This window comes from Coptis chinensis, chromosome 3 (genome assembly GCF_015680905.1).
Source record: "Coptis chinensis isolate HL-2020 chromosome 3, ASM1568090v1, whole genome shotgun sequence".
Taxonomy (NCBI): domain Eukaryota; kingdom Viridiplantae; phylum Streptophyta; class Magnoliopsida; order Ranunculales; family Ranunculaceae; genus Coptis; species Coptis chinensis.
This window is the reverse complement of record NC_141458.1, coordinates 113,522,625-113,541,097: the sequence shown is the minus strand read 5'-3', so window position 1 is coordinate 113,541,097 and position 18,473 is coordinate 113,522,625. Positions and strand designations below refer to the sequence as shown.

The 18,473-nt window shown below is 34.6% G+C and overlaps 1 protein-coding gene and 1 long non-coding RNA gene across 3 annotated transcripts; both read left to right on the top strand.

Annotated features, from left to right (window-relative positions):
• Positions 1-1,081: 1,081 nt before the first annotated feature.
• LOC147513150 (myosin-4 protein (DUF641)) lies at positions 1,082-3,580 on the top strand. 2 transcript variants are annotated; one of them, XM_086596162.1, is made up of 3 exons: positions 1,082-1,310; positions 1,386-1,441; positions 1,869-3,580. In XM_086596162.1, exon 3 carries the CDS (start codon positions 1,935-1,937, stop codon positions 3,201-3,203), a length of 1,269 nt encoding a protein of 422 aa, XP_086452288.1. In that variant the 5' UTR covers positions 1,082-1,310; positions 1,386-1,441; positions 1,869-1,934; the 3' UTR covers positions 3,204-3,580. The 2 variants fall into 2 exon arrangements, with proteins under 2 accessions (XP_086452288.1, XP_086452287.1); XM_086596161.1 differs by having other exon boundaries at positions 1,083-1,310; positions 1,858-3,580.
• A 5,465-nt stretch (positions 3,581-9,045) lies between these two features.
• On the top strand, positions 9,046-11,563 carry LOC147513149 (uncharacterized). Its single transcript, XR_015217347.1, has 2 exons — positions 9,046-10,595; positions 11,322-11,563. It is a non-coding gene; the product is annotated as an uncharacterized LOC147513149 (long non-coding RNA).
• Positions 11,564-18,473: the final 6,910 nt, after the last annotated feature.

The window sequence follows — 18,473 nt, the reverse complement described above, 5'->3', positions numbered from 1 at the left end:
ACGACATACAACATACAAGTAACCACTGTGCTTTTCCAAATAACTTGAATATTCTTTTACCTTGCCATCGGTAAATACCATCGGTTCGAACGCTCCATAGAGTGCTATAACCCCCAGTCACCATCATCGTACGAAGTTACTAGATTTCGCTCGTAATCAAACTTTTGTCCAATCCATAGCCAACTCGCACCAAAGGAGCAAATTCCCAAACTTCCATATCTTTGACTCACAGACCTTTAGCATAGAGTCTCCAAGTAATCGTCTATTGTATGGCAGTGATAATTAAGTCCTAATCCATTTTCGAGATTATTGGTAAGTTTTAACCGAGGACAGAGCGCCAAGAAACTCCGTCTTCCACGACTCAGTTCCAACCATAGTATAAAATATCATGATATGGGTATTTATCGATATTTAATTTCTGGATATGTATTGTGGATATATATTTCTTTTTGGGATATTTGACATTATTTCACATACAAATATCATAGATATATCCAAAATATCGATAAATATTGTAAATATTATAGATATTTATTGATATATATCATGATATATTATTTATATTTATTTGAAATATAATGGTAAATATTAAATAAAATTGTTATATACACAAAATATCTTCAAATATCATAAAATATCTCTAAATATCACAAATATCATTGAAATATTACCGATATTTACAGTCGTATATATCTCTAAATATATCGGAATATTTATATATTTTTTTTTGAAATTTGGATAGATATCCCCAAATATCGAGATACATCGAGATATTTTATACTATGGTTCCAACTATTAACAATATAAGAACACAAGTAGGAAGTTATGGTAATAATTTTGGTCGGTGTTGTTCTTGATGAGAGTATTCATGGTGGTGTAACTGTGTAAGTGTAATAATGTAACTGAAACTTGTATTGTTGATTACATCCAGTAACTTGTTTTCATTGGAGCAACAGTAGCAATTAACATAATCTGGTTAGCTTGAAGAAGATAACCTCATGAAAACATTTGCTCATGACGTCATGTAATGGGTGACTGGGCAATGATATAATAAGTAGGAAATTTCGCTTGTAAAAGTGACTGGGTTGAAATTTGAGGAAAAGTGAAAAAAAGAAAAGAAAGATAAATACTCTCTTTTCTTTTACCAAATCTACAATCTAAAAAACAACATGAGATTCTGTTCAATTCCCTCCCACCCGAAAAATACATAAATCACAAAATCTCGAAATCCGCGAAAAAGAAAAACAGTAGTCGTCAGAATAATAAATACAGCAAAAGAAAGCAACTCCAAACCGAACCCTAGTTTTCTGGTAAGCAAAATTACACTCAAATTCAATCAAGTTAAGATTTTTACTACTATTTTGATTATCAATCTTATTTTGTAGGGATTTATTATTATGTTTGCTGGAAATGATTCACTACTCGCGTGCTATCGAAATAGGTTAGTTCTGTTTCTTTTTTATCCATATATTTTTACTGAAATTTATTAGTTACTAGTTAATTTGTTTATTTTGGAATTCTTTTTCGTACATTGAACCTTATTTATAAAAAAAAATGGGGCTTATTATGAACCCAAGTCACATTGACACAGGTAATTTATAAGAGGACTATTGTTATACTTTACTTACACAACTAATCATTAGGCGCAAAACCTTACAAAGCGCCATCACGGAGTAGTAACTAATGTGAATAGATTATTATCTTAGTCTTCTAGGGTATAGAAGAAATGGTATGTACTAGAAGAGTCCATGTTATTTAGTTATGAACTTTATCATGTATCATTTTAGTCAAGAATGATAACACTGTTGTAGAAATGTAACGGTTTATTTGACCATTTATATGTCTGAAACCTGACAGATGCGATGCAGGTTAAGTTCCGTTGAAGTGTTTTCTGAAGGAGACACAGAGCAGTACACTTTAAGCAAGTAGTAGACATGCTACCAACGGGATCTAAAGAAAACCAAATTCGTGAGAGCAACAACCAGAAGGTTCACCCTCAACCAATGGAAGAGGTAACACGTCCAGTTCAAGAAACTCCAGAGGCGCTGGTGTCCAAGATTTTCAGCAATATCTCCTCTCTTAAATCAGCGTACGTCCAACTTCAAGCTGCTCACACTCCTTATGACCCAGACAAAATCGAAGCGGCTGATAAACTTGTAATTTCAGAGCTCAAGAACCTCTCCGAGCTCAAGCATTCATACAGAGAGAACAACCCGAAACCTGTTTCTACTTCTCCTCAAGATTCTCGTCTTGTTTCGGAAATCCAAGAGCAACAGAACTTGTTGAAGACCTATGAGGTCATGGTCAAAAAGTTTCAGACCCAGCTTCAAACCAAGGACTCTGAGATGAGTCAGTTGCAACAGCAGATCCAGGAATCAAACCAGAAGCGTATGAAACTTGAAAAGAAGCTAAAGCTCAAGGGCTTGTCAGCGAAAGTATCGGAAGATTTGGAAGACAGAAATGAATTCTTCTCGTTGGAATTAAATTCAGATCTCTTCACAACTTCTGCAGAAGCCTCTTACAAGGCAATCCATGATTTTTCTAAACCATTAATCAATATGATGAAAGCTGCAGGGTGGGATCTTGACGCGGCAGCTACTTCAGTTGAACCCTCGGTTGTTTATGCAAAAAGGGCTCACAAGAAATATGCGTTTGAATCGCTCATCTGCCAAAGAATGTTCAGCGGGTTTCAGGATAAGAATTTCTCTGTTGAATCAGAGAATCTTTCGGTCTCTAATGAGAGTTTCTTCCATCAATTTCTGGCCATAAGGGTAGTGGATCCTCTGGACATTTTGAGCCAAAATGCGGACTCTATTTTTGGTAAATTTTGTCGTAGCAAGTACCTGGCTGTTGTTCACCCCAAGATGGAAGCTTCCTTCTTTGGGAATTTGGATCAGCGAAACCATGTCATGAGTGGTGGGCATCCAAGGACACCTTTCTACCAGGCGTTTCTGAAATTAGCCAAGTCTATCTGGCTTTTGCACAAACTAGCGTATTCTTTTGACCCCAAGGTTAAGGTCTTTCAGGTTAAAAGAGGGAGTGAGTTCTCTGATGTTTATATGGAGAGTGTGGTGAAAAATGTGGTGGTGGAGCTTGGAGATCAAAACCCAAAGGTTGGTCTAATGGTTATGCCTGGTTTTCGTATTGGGGGTAGTGTCATCCAATGCCGTGTTTACCTCTTGGGTGTGAAGTGCATCGACTGAAAATTGGTGGGGCGGCTAAATATCTATGTTGTGTGTTTCTTTTGGGTTCTCTCATCTGTATAATAATGCCATGGTTGGTCGTCTATGCTTTGTCCAGAAGTGCAGCAATATGTAGTTTCATGAATTACCCATCAAAAAAGAAGAAAAGGTAGTTTCATATATCATGATGCAAGTTGTGGCTCGAGCTTGCGGTGGAATGAATTGGCATCAGTTAGAGCATGGAGGAGAGTAAGTTATCAAGTTCCTAATTTTGTATACGACTCTCGTACATGCTATCAGAAGAATTTGATTATACTATTAATGCAGCATATTTGTTATAACTGTATTTCTAGTATTTGTTGATCAACTTGAAATGAAATGAAAATTTCCTTTGTGAATTGTTGTAAGCTTTTACTGTTTGCTTTTTTCGCCCTTGTGTTAATTGGCTAAATTGCATGACATCTGATCTTTATATTACTGGCAGCTTTATCAACAAATTAACTGATATTGAAATCAAAATTTCCTACCAGAGACCCAGAACGTGGAAACTGTTATGTCATGAATTTGGTTCTTTTGTGTTTTGGAGGAGGGGGATACGAAATTCTGTTACAAGCATGCCATGATGGTTGAAATCCAACCTAAGGTATTTTTAGTGGTCAACATCCGTGCTGGAATTCTTAAAGATCTCCTTAGACCCACCCAACTTTCCACTAGGATGAAGGCTTCTCTATAAATTTGTTATCTGATCTGCCTAATCCAAGAAGTAGTAAGTCATCTCTGGAGTCTTAACCAACTCAAGTAGGATGCTGGACTAAAACAGATAGGTGTACGAGATATCGTTCAGAGTCGAAACTTCTTCTGATAACCCTGACTATTAATTTCTCTACTCAATTTTGAAGATATAGGTTGCTGAAACATAAGTTGTGTTCTAAGCTCTATGCTTGATCATGCATTTTTAAGGTTTTAGCAGATTAGTAGCTCATAATGGTCTAAGTGTCTCAGTATGCAGCTGTTTAAAGTTGTGAAAAATGCATTCTCGCAGCTTCTTAAGGCCCTGCTGTAATTGCGACTAGCAGAGGGTATATTATAGAAAAGTTGTCTGACTATCTGTGAAGATGTGTGCAAAAGAAAAGTTACGCTTTGTGTTGAACACCTAAGTCGTCTGTAGGCACAGCTGTATTTTGTTTCAAGCTCCCATACGAGACCTTCGAATGATTGGACACGCTGTGTTGATTAAGTTACACCACAAGGGAGACCGTTTAGCAAGAGACAAGTTAAGCTTCTTCAATAGCCAGCATCAGATATACCTTACTTAATTGATGAAGTCTGTGGGTGTATCCTTGTCGGAGTAGTACATGAAGAATAAAATAAAAAGAGCTGATGAATGATGACAAAAATGTGTGCTCTGTGTTGGCACAATAAGATGGTAATCGGCTTTGTCATTTCTAACTAGCCATTTTAAAGGAAGGAATTGAACCCTAAAGGCTGTCTTTGATTCCAAGAACTGGAAAATCAGGGGTACTATTAGTCTATTATAGAATACAAAAGTGAAATTATTGGTAGTGTAAAACAAATCGTGTATTAGTCTATTATAGAATACAAAAGTGAAATTATTGGTAGCGTAAAACAAATCGTGTGTTAGATTGTAAAGAGGGAAACACCTAATTGGTAACCTACAAGACATTCTGAAGCCTAGTCAGAGATGGAGCTCTAGGATACAAGATTTGTGGAAATCTGGTATTGCTTCATGTCTAGTGAGCATCTGGAAATAAAGAAATAAGGTTCGCTTTGATGGTAAGAAACCGAGGTTTGTGGACTGCAAACGGTATTTAAGACTACAACTCAAGATTACAGGTAGACTCTCAAGAGGCCACTGCTATAATAACCCGCTAAAACTTGGCATTTAATTTTTTTGGAATGTGGCTATTAGACTACGTAGGGCACCACAAGTGAAACATTGTAATTGGATCCCACCCGAGCCAGATACAATCAAACTTAACACAGATGGTGCATCAATGGGAAATCCTGGACCCTCTGGCATTGGCGTCTCTTTCAGAGGAAGCCGAGGCCAATTCTTTTACACACTCATGAACATAGGTCATGGAGATAACTAGTGTATGGCCATTCTTGTAGGTGTTGAGGCAGCACTTCGAAAGGGGTGGAGAAAAATCTAGATTGAAACCGACTCTGAAGCAACAGCTCAAGCTTTTGAAACTGGTTCAGTGCCATGGATGTTGCAACATAGATGGCTAACATGCACTGAGAACTTGTATAGGTGGAGAATCTCAACAATTTGGAGAGAGGGAAACTTCACAGCTGATTTACTCGCAAAACATGGTGCCACGCTAATAGAGAACGAGACATCTACCACCACCGTACTTGTTTATGGTTGTAGTAATGAAGTAGGAGCATGCAATAGGGGGGTCAGCATGTTAGCCACCCTATACAACATCTTTTGTTTTTGTTTCTAAGTTTTAATATATTCTCACTTATACCAAGCAAAAAAAAAAAAAAAACCTAATTGATAATCACGTTCTTCGAAGGGTATAACATTGAAGGAAAAGAACACTAACTAAAAATAAAACGAGTAGTTAGCATGGTGTGGCATTGCCGCAACCTGATGTTACGCTCAGTTCAGTGATATTTTGAAATGGTCAAAAAGAATTATTTTAATAAAATCACTAAAAAGAGAGAACGAATAGAATCACAAATTGAAAGCCGTGATTCGAACTTGTCATTATTCTACCACTACTAAAAAAAGAGCTTTTTATGACGGTTGTTTTTTTTCTATTTTGATAGCTTTGTTGAAAACCGTCGTGATACATGTCCCAGTGATATTTTTATGATGGTTATTGCAATATTATGATGTCTATCACAAAGACGTCAAAAAATATGATGATTTTATGACGGGTATTCTAAAACAGTCAAATTAGCAATATAATAAACCATTGTACTTAAAAATTTGTTGACGGTTTTGTCAGATGTCATAAATTTTTATGACGTGCTTATAATATACATCTAAGCTGGTCATTTGTGTGCGTTCGTTTCATTGTCTTGGACCTCTTGAGTTAAGCGTCTAGAGTCGAGAGAAGGTCTCACCAAGAAAGAAAGTCAAAGAAAAAATTGAAGTTCCCACATCAAAACAATTTTGAAACAACCCCCACATCAAAACAATTTTGAAACAAATTGAATCAATTGAGAAAAATGAAGATTTTCGTTCGAACTTGACATGGAACTTGAACGAAAGAGATGTTCACAAAGAGCTACCTTTAGACTCTTTTCCTCTATGATCTTTTGTTTGGTGAAAAATTATATTCGATTCTCCAGTACAGGTACCGAATCCAACTGCTTTCGAAGATTATCGCTGCACGTCTTGAGAAGAAGCCAGGGCTCTATTTTTGCCCAACTTATTGCAAAGTAGTGAGTTTTCCTTTCCATTTTTTTTTCCAGCCTTTTTATTAATGTTTTTTTTATAAAAAGAAAGTTGGTACTCTGCATCTTGTTATCACTAACTTGAATGTATTGATCTAAAAGTTGGTATTTTTTATCAAAACTTTCAAAACAGGAGTTGTTGCATTAATTAAAATGCTTATACCGCTGTTAAATTGTTGATTCTAGTATTATATATATAGTAGTCTAAAAGTTTTTCAACACTTGGGGTTTCTTTTTTTTTTGGGTGGCAGATGTTTGATAAAATGCTCAGATGGGGTTTTCAGTGTGCAATATGGTTATACAGAGCTTACGTGTATTTTGAGTCCATTTATGCGGTTATCCTTGATTTACAACCCGGTCTTTTATATTGGGGTTAACTATTCGGCCGAAAAGGCACCCATTCAAGTTGAGGATGATCGATCGTGAGGCATAGCCACTTAGGGGATTCATAAATACATAAGAATTTGAATCCAAGGATGCTCCTATGTAGTCTATTTTGTTATATCGTTTACTACTTGCCGAAAGCAGGATCATATGATTTTATTAGGTAGGCCTTGGCTGCAACAGGCCAAGGTAGGTGATTCAACATTAGGCTGAAGGGACCGTGCCGTGGCTTTGAAATGCCGAGCCGGGCGTTGATCCACTTAGGCGGAGGATACTGTTATACCATGCCACAGATAATTTTAGCACCTCGGGTGAAGAACGCTCTGCTAGGGAAAATTTCTTGAACAAGACAAGATAGGAGTACTAAGATGTGCTCGCGTGGACATACCACGATCTTAAAGGAATCCCTTTTTTATATTTGCAAGCACAAATCAGATGCGGGAGGTAAGGCACCAAGCCTGTGAAACAAAGGCCTAGACGAATGAACCTAATTATGCTGAGACGGTGGAAAAGGAGATTAAATGAATGCTTGATGCCGGTATCATATTCAGAGTTAGCACTAGCTATTGGCCCAATAGTTATTAATAAAAAAAAAACGAGAAAAGTTTGCTATCTATGAATCAAGGTAGACTTTAGAGAACTTCACAAGGTGACAAAGAAGGATCCCATCCCTTCCCGTTGTCATTCCAAGATGTGATCTTAGAAGAGGGAATGACATGAGCAGCGCATATGAAAGGTTATTCTAGAATCGCCGTTCATATCGCCGAATAGGATAAGTTACCACCTTTGTCACGTTGTCTTGGATTTACGCCTACAACCGGATGCCATTTTTATTGTGTAATGGAGTCATCATTCTCTTTGAGAAGATTACTTACACTTACTCTAAAGCCTATGGTCTGTAAGGATTGACTTGGATGATTAGTGTCTTTGGAAAAGGGGCGGAGCACTTGGAACAGCTTAACAAAGGAGTGCTTAGGCGTCTGTCACGCGGCTTGTCCTTGAATCCACAGAAGTGTAAGTTCTTAATGAACCAGGGATGAGGACACAAAGCCGTTAAGGATTACGAGCGAACCCGTGAAGGTGATCTTGGAAATGACGACGCCTGTGAATGTGAAAAGAGTCAGGTCCTTCCTGGGACATGTTCTTACTGGCGTTTTCGAAATGATTTAGCTATGGCCCCTAGACTTGTTATTGAATACTGGGCATGTTGTAAAACCTATGTAATTAATGTGTAGAACGCCTTTAGTAAAGGCTTACATGGATGATCTATTTGGAATTAAAAAGGCAAGAACGAAATTGTAGATTATACAAATAGTGAAAGTTTTCCTGATCCTGAAGTTGAGGTGGGAGGTGCATCGAATTGAAGATGGGAGTCATGGTTATGGAAAGATCTTATTTTTTTCATGGCACATCTTATTTTCAACCTATCAATATTGATATTTTTTTCCTGTTATGTATCACAACAAAAAGAAAGTAAGTTTACATGGTAAATCTTGTGACAAGAAAGATCTTAGTGTCTAGGAATGAAAGGCAATGCAAGCACAACATTCTGTTTACTTGAGATATTAATATAGAGCTAGTCAACGAGGTGTAGTTTAAATTCTTATGTGTTACTTTATGATGCCAGTTTCTCTAGGTACATTCACACATGTGCAAGCCATGCCTGAAAAGGATATGTTCTAGTCTCATGGATCAAATGGATATGTTCTAGTCTCATCACCAACAGTATGCATTGTTCCTCCAAATACTTCTATTATTTTAAATCATTCTGAGCTAGCATCTCATACCCTCGGCCACCCCTTTCTTATTGTTAGGTTGGGTCCATTCGAACAGGAAGAACGTTGAAAGGAAAGAAGCAACCTCTCGTATGTAAAGTGGTGAGATATGAGCTTCCTTTAATACTTTATCCTTAACTCTGTCTTGTAGGTATTACTTACATGAAATCTTAATTGGTATATACTTAACGCATAATAAAGTAGTGAAATCATCTTTCTTTCTTTCTTTCTTTCTTTATTTTTTCTTTATTTTTATTATTATTACCTTAAACTTATATGTTTTGAGTTGTTTACTTGCATATTGTAATGGCTCGGTATTTTATCTAAGGGTAATCCGGTCATTTTATATGTTAGTTCGGGGTTACTATAGAATATGTTGTAGACTGATCTGGGTGACGAGTGTGCTGGCATTGTCCTTGTTCTTGAAGTCGATAATCGCTAGTGTCTAGTGGTGTATGTCTCACGGTGTGGCTATGATGATTCGGGGTGTGGTTGTTTATTTTTGTCTTTGTGATGTACAATCACTGCCAAGAAGCGAAGACCTTATATTTGGCCTTTAACTTGGTGGCGGCAAAGAGTATATATTTAAGAGCTTACAGGTGGAGAGTCTCTATCTCTCTGTAACATTTCTAAATTAAACTTGGCAGCCCAAAACTCTATGCGATCCAGCTGCAATTTTGGAAGAAAGATAATTAAGGATATTAGCAAGCATTCCTCAACACTAGGCAAGTGTTTTGTGTTTCCGCGCATTTAACTGGTATGCCTTGTGAACGGTACTATTAGCTATGTCCACTAGATATAAATTTTATTGTTGCGGCATATTATTCTTAGTACGTTAAATTGATTAAATGGTATTCTTTTTATTTATGGCTGATCAACTGTTATAGCTTTGTTGAAATAATGCCAGTGGTATTTAATTGGTGGTGATCTAGTTTTATTTTTATTAACATTGAGAATATTGGTATTATTATTATTAACACATATATCGAATTGAATGAGATTTACTTTCTATATTTCTGGCCAATACATTTTCGAGAATTTTGCCGAGTACAGTACGAAAAGGTCTAATCAAAGGAAGAGGGACAAATAGGTCCCTCCCGATAGAGATCGATTAGCAAAGGTCAATTCACTCTAGATAATGAAGGTGAAACCTTGGAAGCTTAAGGACTTGCCTGGTAGATCTTCGGGGATACAAAGTGCATAACGTGGTATGATGTGATAGCATGAATACCGATTCAAGATTGGGAATTGGTTAATTAGGGGACGTTACATAATTAGAACATAAATGAGGAACCCATATCGCCTTCCTCCTCGGAAATGGCTTTAATTCCTTCCCATAGTACCTTACACCGCAATAGGAGAACTACGATTGGCTTGATCCCTAAATGGGTATGTAGGCAGCCACCGGCTCAGCCGCTTAGCTTCCATAGGAAAACCCCTACCCCTTTGAGAAAGGAAACGAAATGTTTAATATTCCTTTATCGCTGTTGAAGTTGGACATGAGAAATATATAATTGTACGTGTTATGCATGGATATATTGAATTATATTGAATGCTAACGTTTTTCTTGAGATTATGTTAATCGATGCACTTACGGGGATTTAATAAGGAAACGGTAAGTGGTATTAAGCAGCTAAAGGTATGTGTTAACCTCGTCTTTTGTTTTCAATTTCATTTCAAGTTGATTATTATATATTGACTACGTATCCAACGTTAAGCGTTGGAGTATCTTCACAGGGATAAACAGGTGCTCCCATAACACAAGAAAAGGCGTACGGGCAAGTTAAGAACAATTTAACGTGAATGAAGCACACTCTGAGTGGTACAACGGTTCATTTACCTATTTATTTTAATTTCAACTTTATTCCTTCTAAGAGCATGTTGTAATAATTTATTATTTATTTATTTATTAAGAATGAATCCATATTAGAATGCATCCATTAGGTAGGAATTATGACGTTGATGAACGTTCTAAGTGTGAAAGACCGATCTAGAGTAAGAGATTGGTTTCGGGGCGCTGCATCTACTTGATTTAACTGATATTTGTCGAGATGGTTAAGTAGCCGGTGCCACGAATCAATATCTTTTAGTAGTTGGGTTTAAGGCTGAGGTTTTAATATATGTAATGGAAGTATATTATTTGATTTTCAGGTTAGGATAGGTTGTAAATTTATGAAATGTTGGAAATACAGAGGAAACTCTGTCAAAATTTCTTTGAACGCGATGTTCAAAGGGGTGTTTTATATTTTAGTTCTAGTTGGACTCATGTGAGTCAAAACCGCTCACGTCTTGGTTTATTAGATGGTTGAATATTTGGATCGAGTTCTTTTATTTGAATATTCAATTGTCCGAAAAATCGGGGCGCTACACATATGGATGCATGACCAAAGGATTTCCTAATTGTTATTTTATTTTTCGTTTTGTCGAGATAAGTAGTCTTTATTAGTAGAATGCATGTCTAGTGCTTACCAGCTTTCATCTAAGTTCTTAATATTAAGTTTCAATTTAAGATTGAAGTCTATCTAAACTCTGTTGTTAAATGAAACAGGCAACGTATGTGGCATTTGTTTGTTGCCTTGAAGAATGGAGGTGGTCTATACTGCATCAACTTGGGAATTTTCTAACAAGATTTTCTTTCTAGCTAGTTGTAAGTTCAATGTAATGTATATTTTTTGTATTGTATTTTTCTTTTGGAGGAAAATGTAAGTACAATGATAGAATGAATACTATATTCTATAATAGGAGTGATGGTGTACATGTGCATTTTATGGAGCAATTTGTTTTTTTAAATGTGTTGTTATTATGCAGTATATTTGGCGGGAAAAATATAATAATAATATATATATTTTTTTAAAAAAAAAAAAAAAGATGATGGTTTTAGAAGAACTATCATAGGGTAAACTATTTGTTAACATTTTTTGTTCTATAAAATGACTGTTCCACAGTAGTCAATGGTCATTTCTTGACGGTTGCAACTATAATTTATGACGGTTACATATGAGGTGTCATAGTAAAATTTACCTACAATGACACTTTAAAGACTAATATATGTCATAATGGGAGGAAGTTTTAAGACGTCTTTCTATGAACTGTCATAACTTTAATGACGGTTTTGGTTGACTTTTTATGACACCCCCAGTAATGACGGCTAGTTTTTCAATCAGAAAGTGCTATGATATGTATTTCATGACAACTAAAAGCTGTCATAAAAAGCCCTTTTTTTAGTAGTGTACTCCTCAAAGAATTAGTTGTTATTTTACTCATTTCCTCAGAGAATAAAGATGGAAAAGAGAAAGTTAAGCTATTCCCCACCTCGTAGGCTCGCACTTGCTGGGAATTAGATTAAGGAAACGGAGAAAAAACATAAACAAAATAGCAACGTTAGCATACAGATTCTTTCCTCAATAAGTAACTCGAGGGATAAAGAGATAAAAGTGACAACTGATAAAACTAGGGAAGAAATCTTTGGGAACACCTCTATTACTCTATAGAGTAGGGCTGGGAATGGTACGGGATCAACCCGAATCCGACCCATATCCAAATTCATTTTTATCTGAATAGACCATATCCGAATCTAAATTATCTGACCTGAATATCCGAAAATTCAAACTATTTTAACAAGATTCACATTTTGATGCCTAAAAATAATTTATATCTTACATTTATATATGAAAATCATTAAAATAGTGTATTTTTGTGTGTGTTTTTAGTGGATATGGATATCCGAAATCCAATCCGAATCCAAATCCATTCGGATTTGGTAAAGAATTTTGAGTGAGAATCCGACCCGAACCCGCTCCATTTCCTGCCCTACTATAGAGTATTGCTCGAATTAAAGCATATATATTCATGTTTCCTATGATTCGCAATATCTTTTTAGTTCTGACAGTACTAAGCGTGTATTATTTTCTTTGGTTAATTGGCGCCAAACAGACATAGATGTGGTCCTACGAACGTGGAATAGCACACATGAATGGATTCAAGTTGTAACTGTGAATCCATCACATCTTTTTCTAAGAGCACTGAGCATGTATGTACATGCTAATTATGGTGCTCAGTTATACATACTGCTGGGTAGGTAGAGAAAAAAGACTTGTGGAAAGAAGACTTTTGAAATCAGCACAATAGTTGTAAATTGAAGAACTCGAGAATATGGGATACTTAGAAGTTCAAGAATTAGGACTTTTAGTTCCTATTTAGTTTTTTTTTCTCGCAGCTTGTTTCTCTAGCTTTTTTTCTCCTGATTTGAATAGAGTCTCTCCTATAATATTTATTATTCTTTGTTTGGATGTATATAGATTAGAAACATGAAACATAATTAATTAGGACTCTTGAAAAAGAGAGTCTCTCCTGTGATCCTTATTATTTTTTGTTTGGATATGTATAGATTAGGAAACATGAAACATAATTAATTAGGACTCTTGAAAAGAGATTTAGTATATAAAGGAAACATAATTAATTGGGACTCTTACTTACTATTTTTTTTCTCCTATTTTTTCTTAACCCCCCTACTTACGTGGACAGCCCCAATGAGCTCGAAAAGGGACTACTATTATATATATAACTAGTTTTCGAACCTGTCCTACGAACGGGTGTCATTATATTAAATTATTCTAAAAAACATTAACATTGTGCAAAACAATGAAATATAAATATTATATTGATCACTCATCTAAATTTCTTGCAAAGTGAATAAAAACCCCACAGTTTGAGAATGCCTACATAAAGCCAAAAAGATATTGAAGCTACTTGAATAGAAAGACATTCCCATTATACGAAAAGATAGATGATAAACACCACTTTAATTGCAAAACTATATTTGTCGAGATATTCTTACTACATATAATACAATTATGTTTTGAGGTTAGTTCGACGCATTTGCATATAGTTTCAAATTTACCATTGAGTTTAGTTCAATGCAGTTGCATCTAGTTTTCGATTTCCCGTTAATTATTCTTTGAGGTTAGTTCAATACATTTGCATCCAGTTTCCGATTTACCATTAAATATTCTTTAGGTTATTTCAATGCAATTGTATACAGTTTTTGGATTTCTGTGAATTATTCTTTGAGGTTAGTTCAATGTATTTGCGTACAATTAGTTTATGATTTCATATTAATTATCCAAAGTGGTATATAATACCAACTTTTATTGATCATTATGTAATGTCCTTGCAAACATGACATAAAAGTAATTATATATAATACATTATATGGGGTCATCAAAGATTATCAAGTTTTTGATTTCCCGTTAGTTAATTATTCTTTAAGGATAGTTATTCAATGCATTTACATCCAGTTTCCGATTTTCCGTTAATTATTCTTTTAAGTTAGTTCGATGCATTTGCATCTAGTTTCTGATTTCCCGGTTAATTATTCTTTGAGATTAGTTATAGTTTCTGATTTCCTGTTAATTATTCTTTGAGGTTAGTCCAATACATTTGCATCCAGTTTCTGATTTTTCATTAATTATTTTATGAGGTTAATTACTTCAATGCAGTTGCACCCGGTTTCTGATTTCTCCCGTTAATTATTTTTTTAGGCTAGTTCAATACAGTTGCATCCAGTTTCCCATTTCTCGTTACTTATTCTTTGAGGCTTACGATTTCTCGTTAATTATTTTTTAAGGTTAGTTCGATGCAGTTGCATTCAGTTTCCAATTTCCTGTTAACTATTTGTTGAGGTTATTTTTATACAGTTGCGTCCAGTTACCGATTTTTCTGTTAACTATTTTTTAAGGTTACTTCAATGCATTTGCATCCAGTTTCCGATTTTCCGTTAATTAGTCTTTGAGTTTAGTTCAATGCATTTGCATTCAGTTTTTTATTTCCCGTTAATTAGTCTTTGAGGATAGCTTAATGCTGTTGCATCCAGTTTCCAATTTCTCGTTAATTATTCTTTGAGCTGAGGTTAGTTTCATGCATTTGCATCTAGTGTCTTATTTTCCGTTAATTATTTTTTTGAGCTTAGTTCAATGTAGTTGCATCTAATTTCTGATTTCCTGATAATTATTCTCTGAGGCTAGTTCAATGTTTTTGCATCCCGGTGCCGATTTCCTTTTAATTATTCTTTTACATTAATTCGATGCATTTGCATCCAATTTTCGATTTCCCGTTAGTTCTTCTTTGAGGTCAGTTCAATGTAGTTGCATTTAGTTTTCGATTTCCCATTAATTATTCTTTAAGATTAGATCAATGCATGCATTTGCATCCAGTTTCAAACTTCCCGTTAATTATTCTTTGAGGTTAGTTTAATGCATTTGTATCAAGTTTATAATTTTCCATTCATTATTCTTTGAGGTTAGTTCAATGCATTTGCATTTGCATTCCGTTTCCGATTTCCTGTTAATTATTATTTGAGATTAGTTACATGCATTTGCCTCCAGTTGCTAATTTTCAGTTAATTATTAATTGAGGTTAACTCGATGCATTTGCATAAAGTTTCCGATTCTTTGAGGTTAGTTCAACGTATTTGCATCCAATTTCTGATTTTCATTAATTATTCTATAGAGTTACTTCAATGCAGTTGTATCCGATTTTCGATCCCTCCCCTTTTTAAGGTTAGTTCAATGTATTTGCCTCCAGTTTATAATTTTCCAATTAATAATTCTTTGAGGTTAGTTTAATGCATTTGTATTTAGTTTTTTTTATTTCTTGTTAATTATTCTTCGAGGTTAAGTTTACGATTTCCCGTTAATCATTTTTTGAAGTTAGTTCGATGCATTTGGATCTAGTTTCCGATTTCTTGTTAATTATCCTTTGAGGTTACTTCCATGCAGTTGCGTCCAATTTTTTATTTTATATTAATTATTTTTTTAGGTTAGTTCAAAGCATTTGCATTTAGTTTCCAATTTTTCATTAAATATTTTTTTAGGTTAGTTAAATGCATTAGCATCTAGTTTCTAATTTTCCGTTAATTATTCTTTGAGGTTGGTTCAATGCATTTGTGTCAAAATTCTGATTTTCTGTTAATTATTCTTTGACGTTAGTTCTATGCAGTTTCTGATTTCCCGTTAATTATTCTTTGAGGTTGGTTCATTACATTTGCATACTATTTTCGGTTTTTAGTTAATTATTCTTTGAGGTTAGTTTGATGCAGTTCATCCGTCTAGTTTTCGATTTCCCGTTAATTATTCTTTGAGGTTAGTTCATTGCCGTTTATTCAAGTTTTCGATTTTTTGCTAATTATTTTTTAGGTTAGTTTGATGTTGCATCGAGTTTCTGATTTCCCGTTAATTATAATTTGAAGTTAATTTAATGCAATTGTATACAACTTCTGATTTCCTGTAAATTATTATTTCGGAATAGTTCAATAATGCACTTTCAAACTGTTTTCGATTTCATGTTAATTATTCTTTAAAGGAATTGAGGCTAGTTCAATGCATTTGCATGCAATTGCATCCAGTTTTCGATTTCCCGTTTATTATTCTTTGAGGTTAGTTCAATGATGTTGTATCGAGTTTCTGATTTTCCGTTAATTATTCTTTGATGTTAGTTTGATTCATTTGCATCCAGTTTCTAATTTTTTATTAATTATTATTTGTGGTTAGTTTAATGCAGTTGCCTCCAGTTTTCGATTTCCCGTTAATTATTCTTTGAGGTTAGTTCAATTCATTTGCATCCAGTTTTCAATTTCCAATTTCCCGTTAATTATTCATTGTAGTTAGTTCGATGCATTTGCATCCAGTTTCTGATTTCCCGCTAATTATTCTTTGAGATTAGTTCGATGCATTTGCATTCACCTTCCGATTTTACGTTAATTATTCTGTGAGGTTTGCTATATATACATGATTCACTGTGTGGGATCATCAGAGAATTCTAACTGCATTTGTTTTTAAAAAAAATTGTAATTGATTGCTATGAATATAACTAAGAATTGACTGCATTAGATATTTTTTATTTAATGGTTAAAAGGGATAATTCTTACAATATACATAGTTGAATATTTTCCTCAAAGTAGATAATAAATCCATCAAATAGCAATGGTGAATTTTGAATGCTCTTGGTAAAATCTAGACCAATTGAGACAGAGTACATGGATCATGAGTTTAGGTTAGAATGCAAATCAAATATTGGTACGGTAAAATAGTGGAGTCAACTCTTAAGCAAGGGAAATCCCAATTTCATTTTGGGTTTTGAATGCGCAATAGTAACACAGTGCATGTAGATAAAAATTGCTTCGTGTCCCTCCTTCTCAAGCAACTTTGCATTGAGATTTACTCTGTTGCCAGTCTTAGTAACCGTGACATCTTTCTTAATGAATCCCTTGTGAACGAAATAAGTAGTAATAACTTCTTCTTTGTGTTATCTTGATTTTGCTGGATTTTTCATTCACCTACATCATGTTTAAAAGTTTAATATAAGTATACAACATACATCTTACCCCATACTTAAAACTCGCCTCAAGTCAACTGATTTCCTTTTTCTTTTTGCCTCATTCCATTTCCTATTAAACTGAACTATATGGAGTCTACACTCTAGATATAGTAGTGCATATGAAAATAGAAATTGAGAATGAGTCACCTGTTAGCGTTTAACAAATCTTACCTATACACTTATCCATAGCCTATATTTCTTTTGGTCCTACATCTTATTTGTGGTTTGCGTGTCCCTTGTAGACCAATTTCCTAAAACATAAACCTATATATATGTTTTGAGAGTGTTTACTACCACAATGTTTTTTTCTCTAATGATTATTTACTGCTAAATACTTTACAGATTCTACATAATTACCTAACTGGTCTATAATGCATCCAACTATCCATTTAATAAAAGAGTTCAAGAATATGTAACGATCCAAATTGTGATTAAGCGTCAACTCTCTAAGCAAGTTGATTGAAAGTTGCTGGCAAAAAATGACATTGGATAAAAATTAAGATTGATATATAAACTATTAACTAGAATCATCAAAACATGTTAAGAGTTAGCAACGCATTTACAATTTCAGGTTCCACTACTTCTTTTAATAACTTGTAACTTTAAAGCACGTAAGAAGCGGAAGTTACTCTACTGCTCCCATAAGTGTAGTTTGATTTGAAATGTTGCAACGTTGGAGAAGAAGGTAACCATCCAAAATTTGCAATTACAAACAATAATCATAGTCCCATAGATAATTTGATAAAGGAAAGCTTCGCCATATATCAAGTTCTCCGAAGACACAAACACATGAAGAAGCTCGAGCTATATACGATCTAATCTAATATCTTAACCAAACTTGCTAAATTTTGTTTATTTATTTTTTTTACTTTTTCGGTATTGAATAATGATGGAAGTATATTGACTCCTCTTGGTGAGGTTTAAGAGAACTTGGTAATAGGGAGAATAAGGATAGAAGTATATTGACTTCTCTTGGTGAGGTTAAAGAGAACTTGGTAATAGGGAGAAGCTTTCCTTTCTAGTTTGAGACAACGCAAGGTTTTTTCTAAAATTTGTAATTAGTTTAAGTGTTGTGAAAATATTAGAGTCTCTGTAAAGACTCTAAAAAATAGAGCCAAGAGGGTATAGCTATAATATATATCTATTAAGTATTAAGTATAACGTAACCATCCACCAAGTGGTTGAAGCCCCTCAAAGCTTGCATAATTTACGTACATAGGTTTTATCATTTAGTTGTTTTGGGCTGACGGATTTTGTTATTGATTTCTCTTGATCTATATCAAGTTACCAACCTGTGTTTAAGTGTTATATTTATGTGCTTCATACT

Bases quoted from the DNA above. Each gene is read 5' to 3' on its own strand.
- LOC147513150 (XM_086596162.1), top strand. From the start codon at position 1,935: ATGCTACCAACGGGATCTAAAGAAAACCAAATTCGTGAGAGCAACAAC.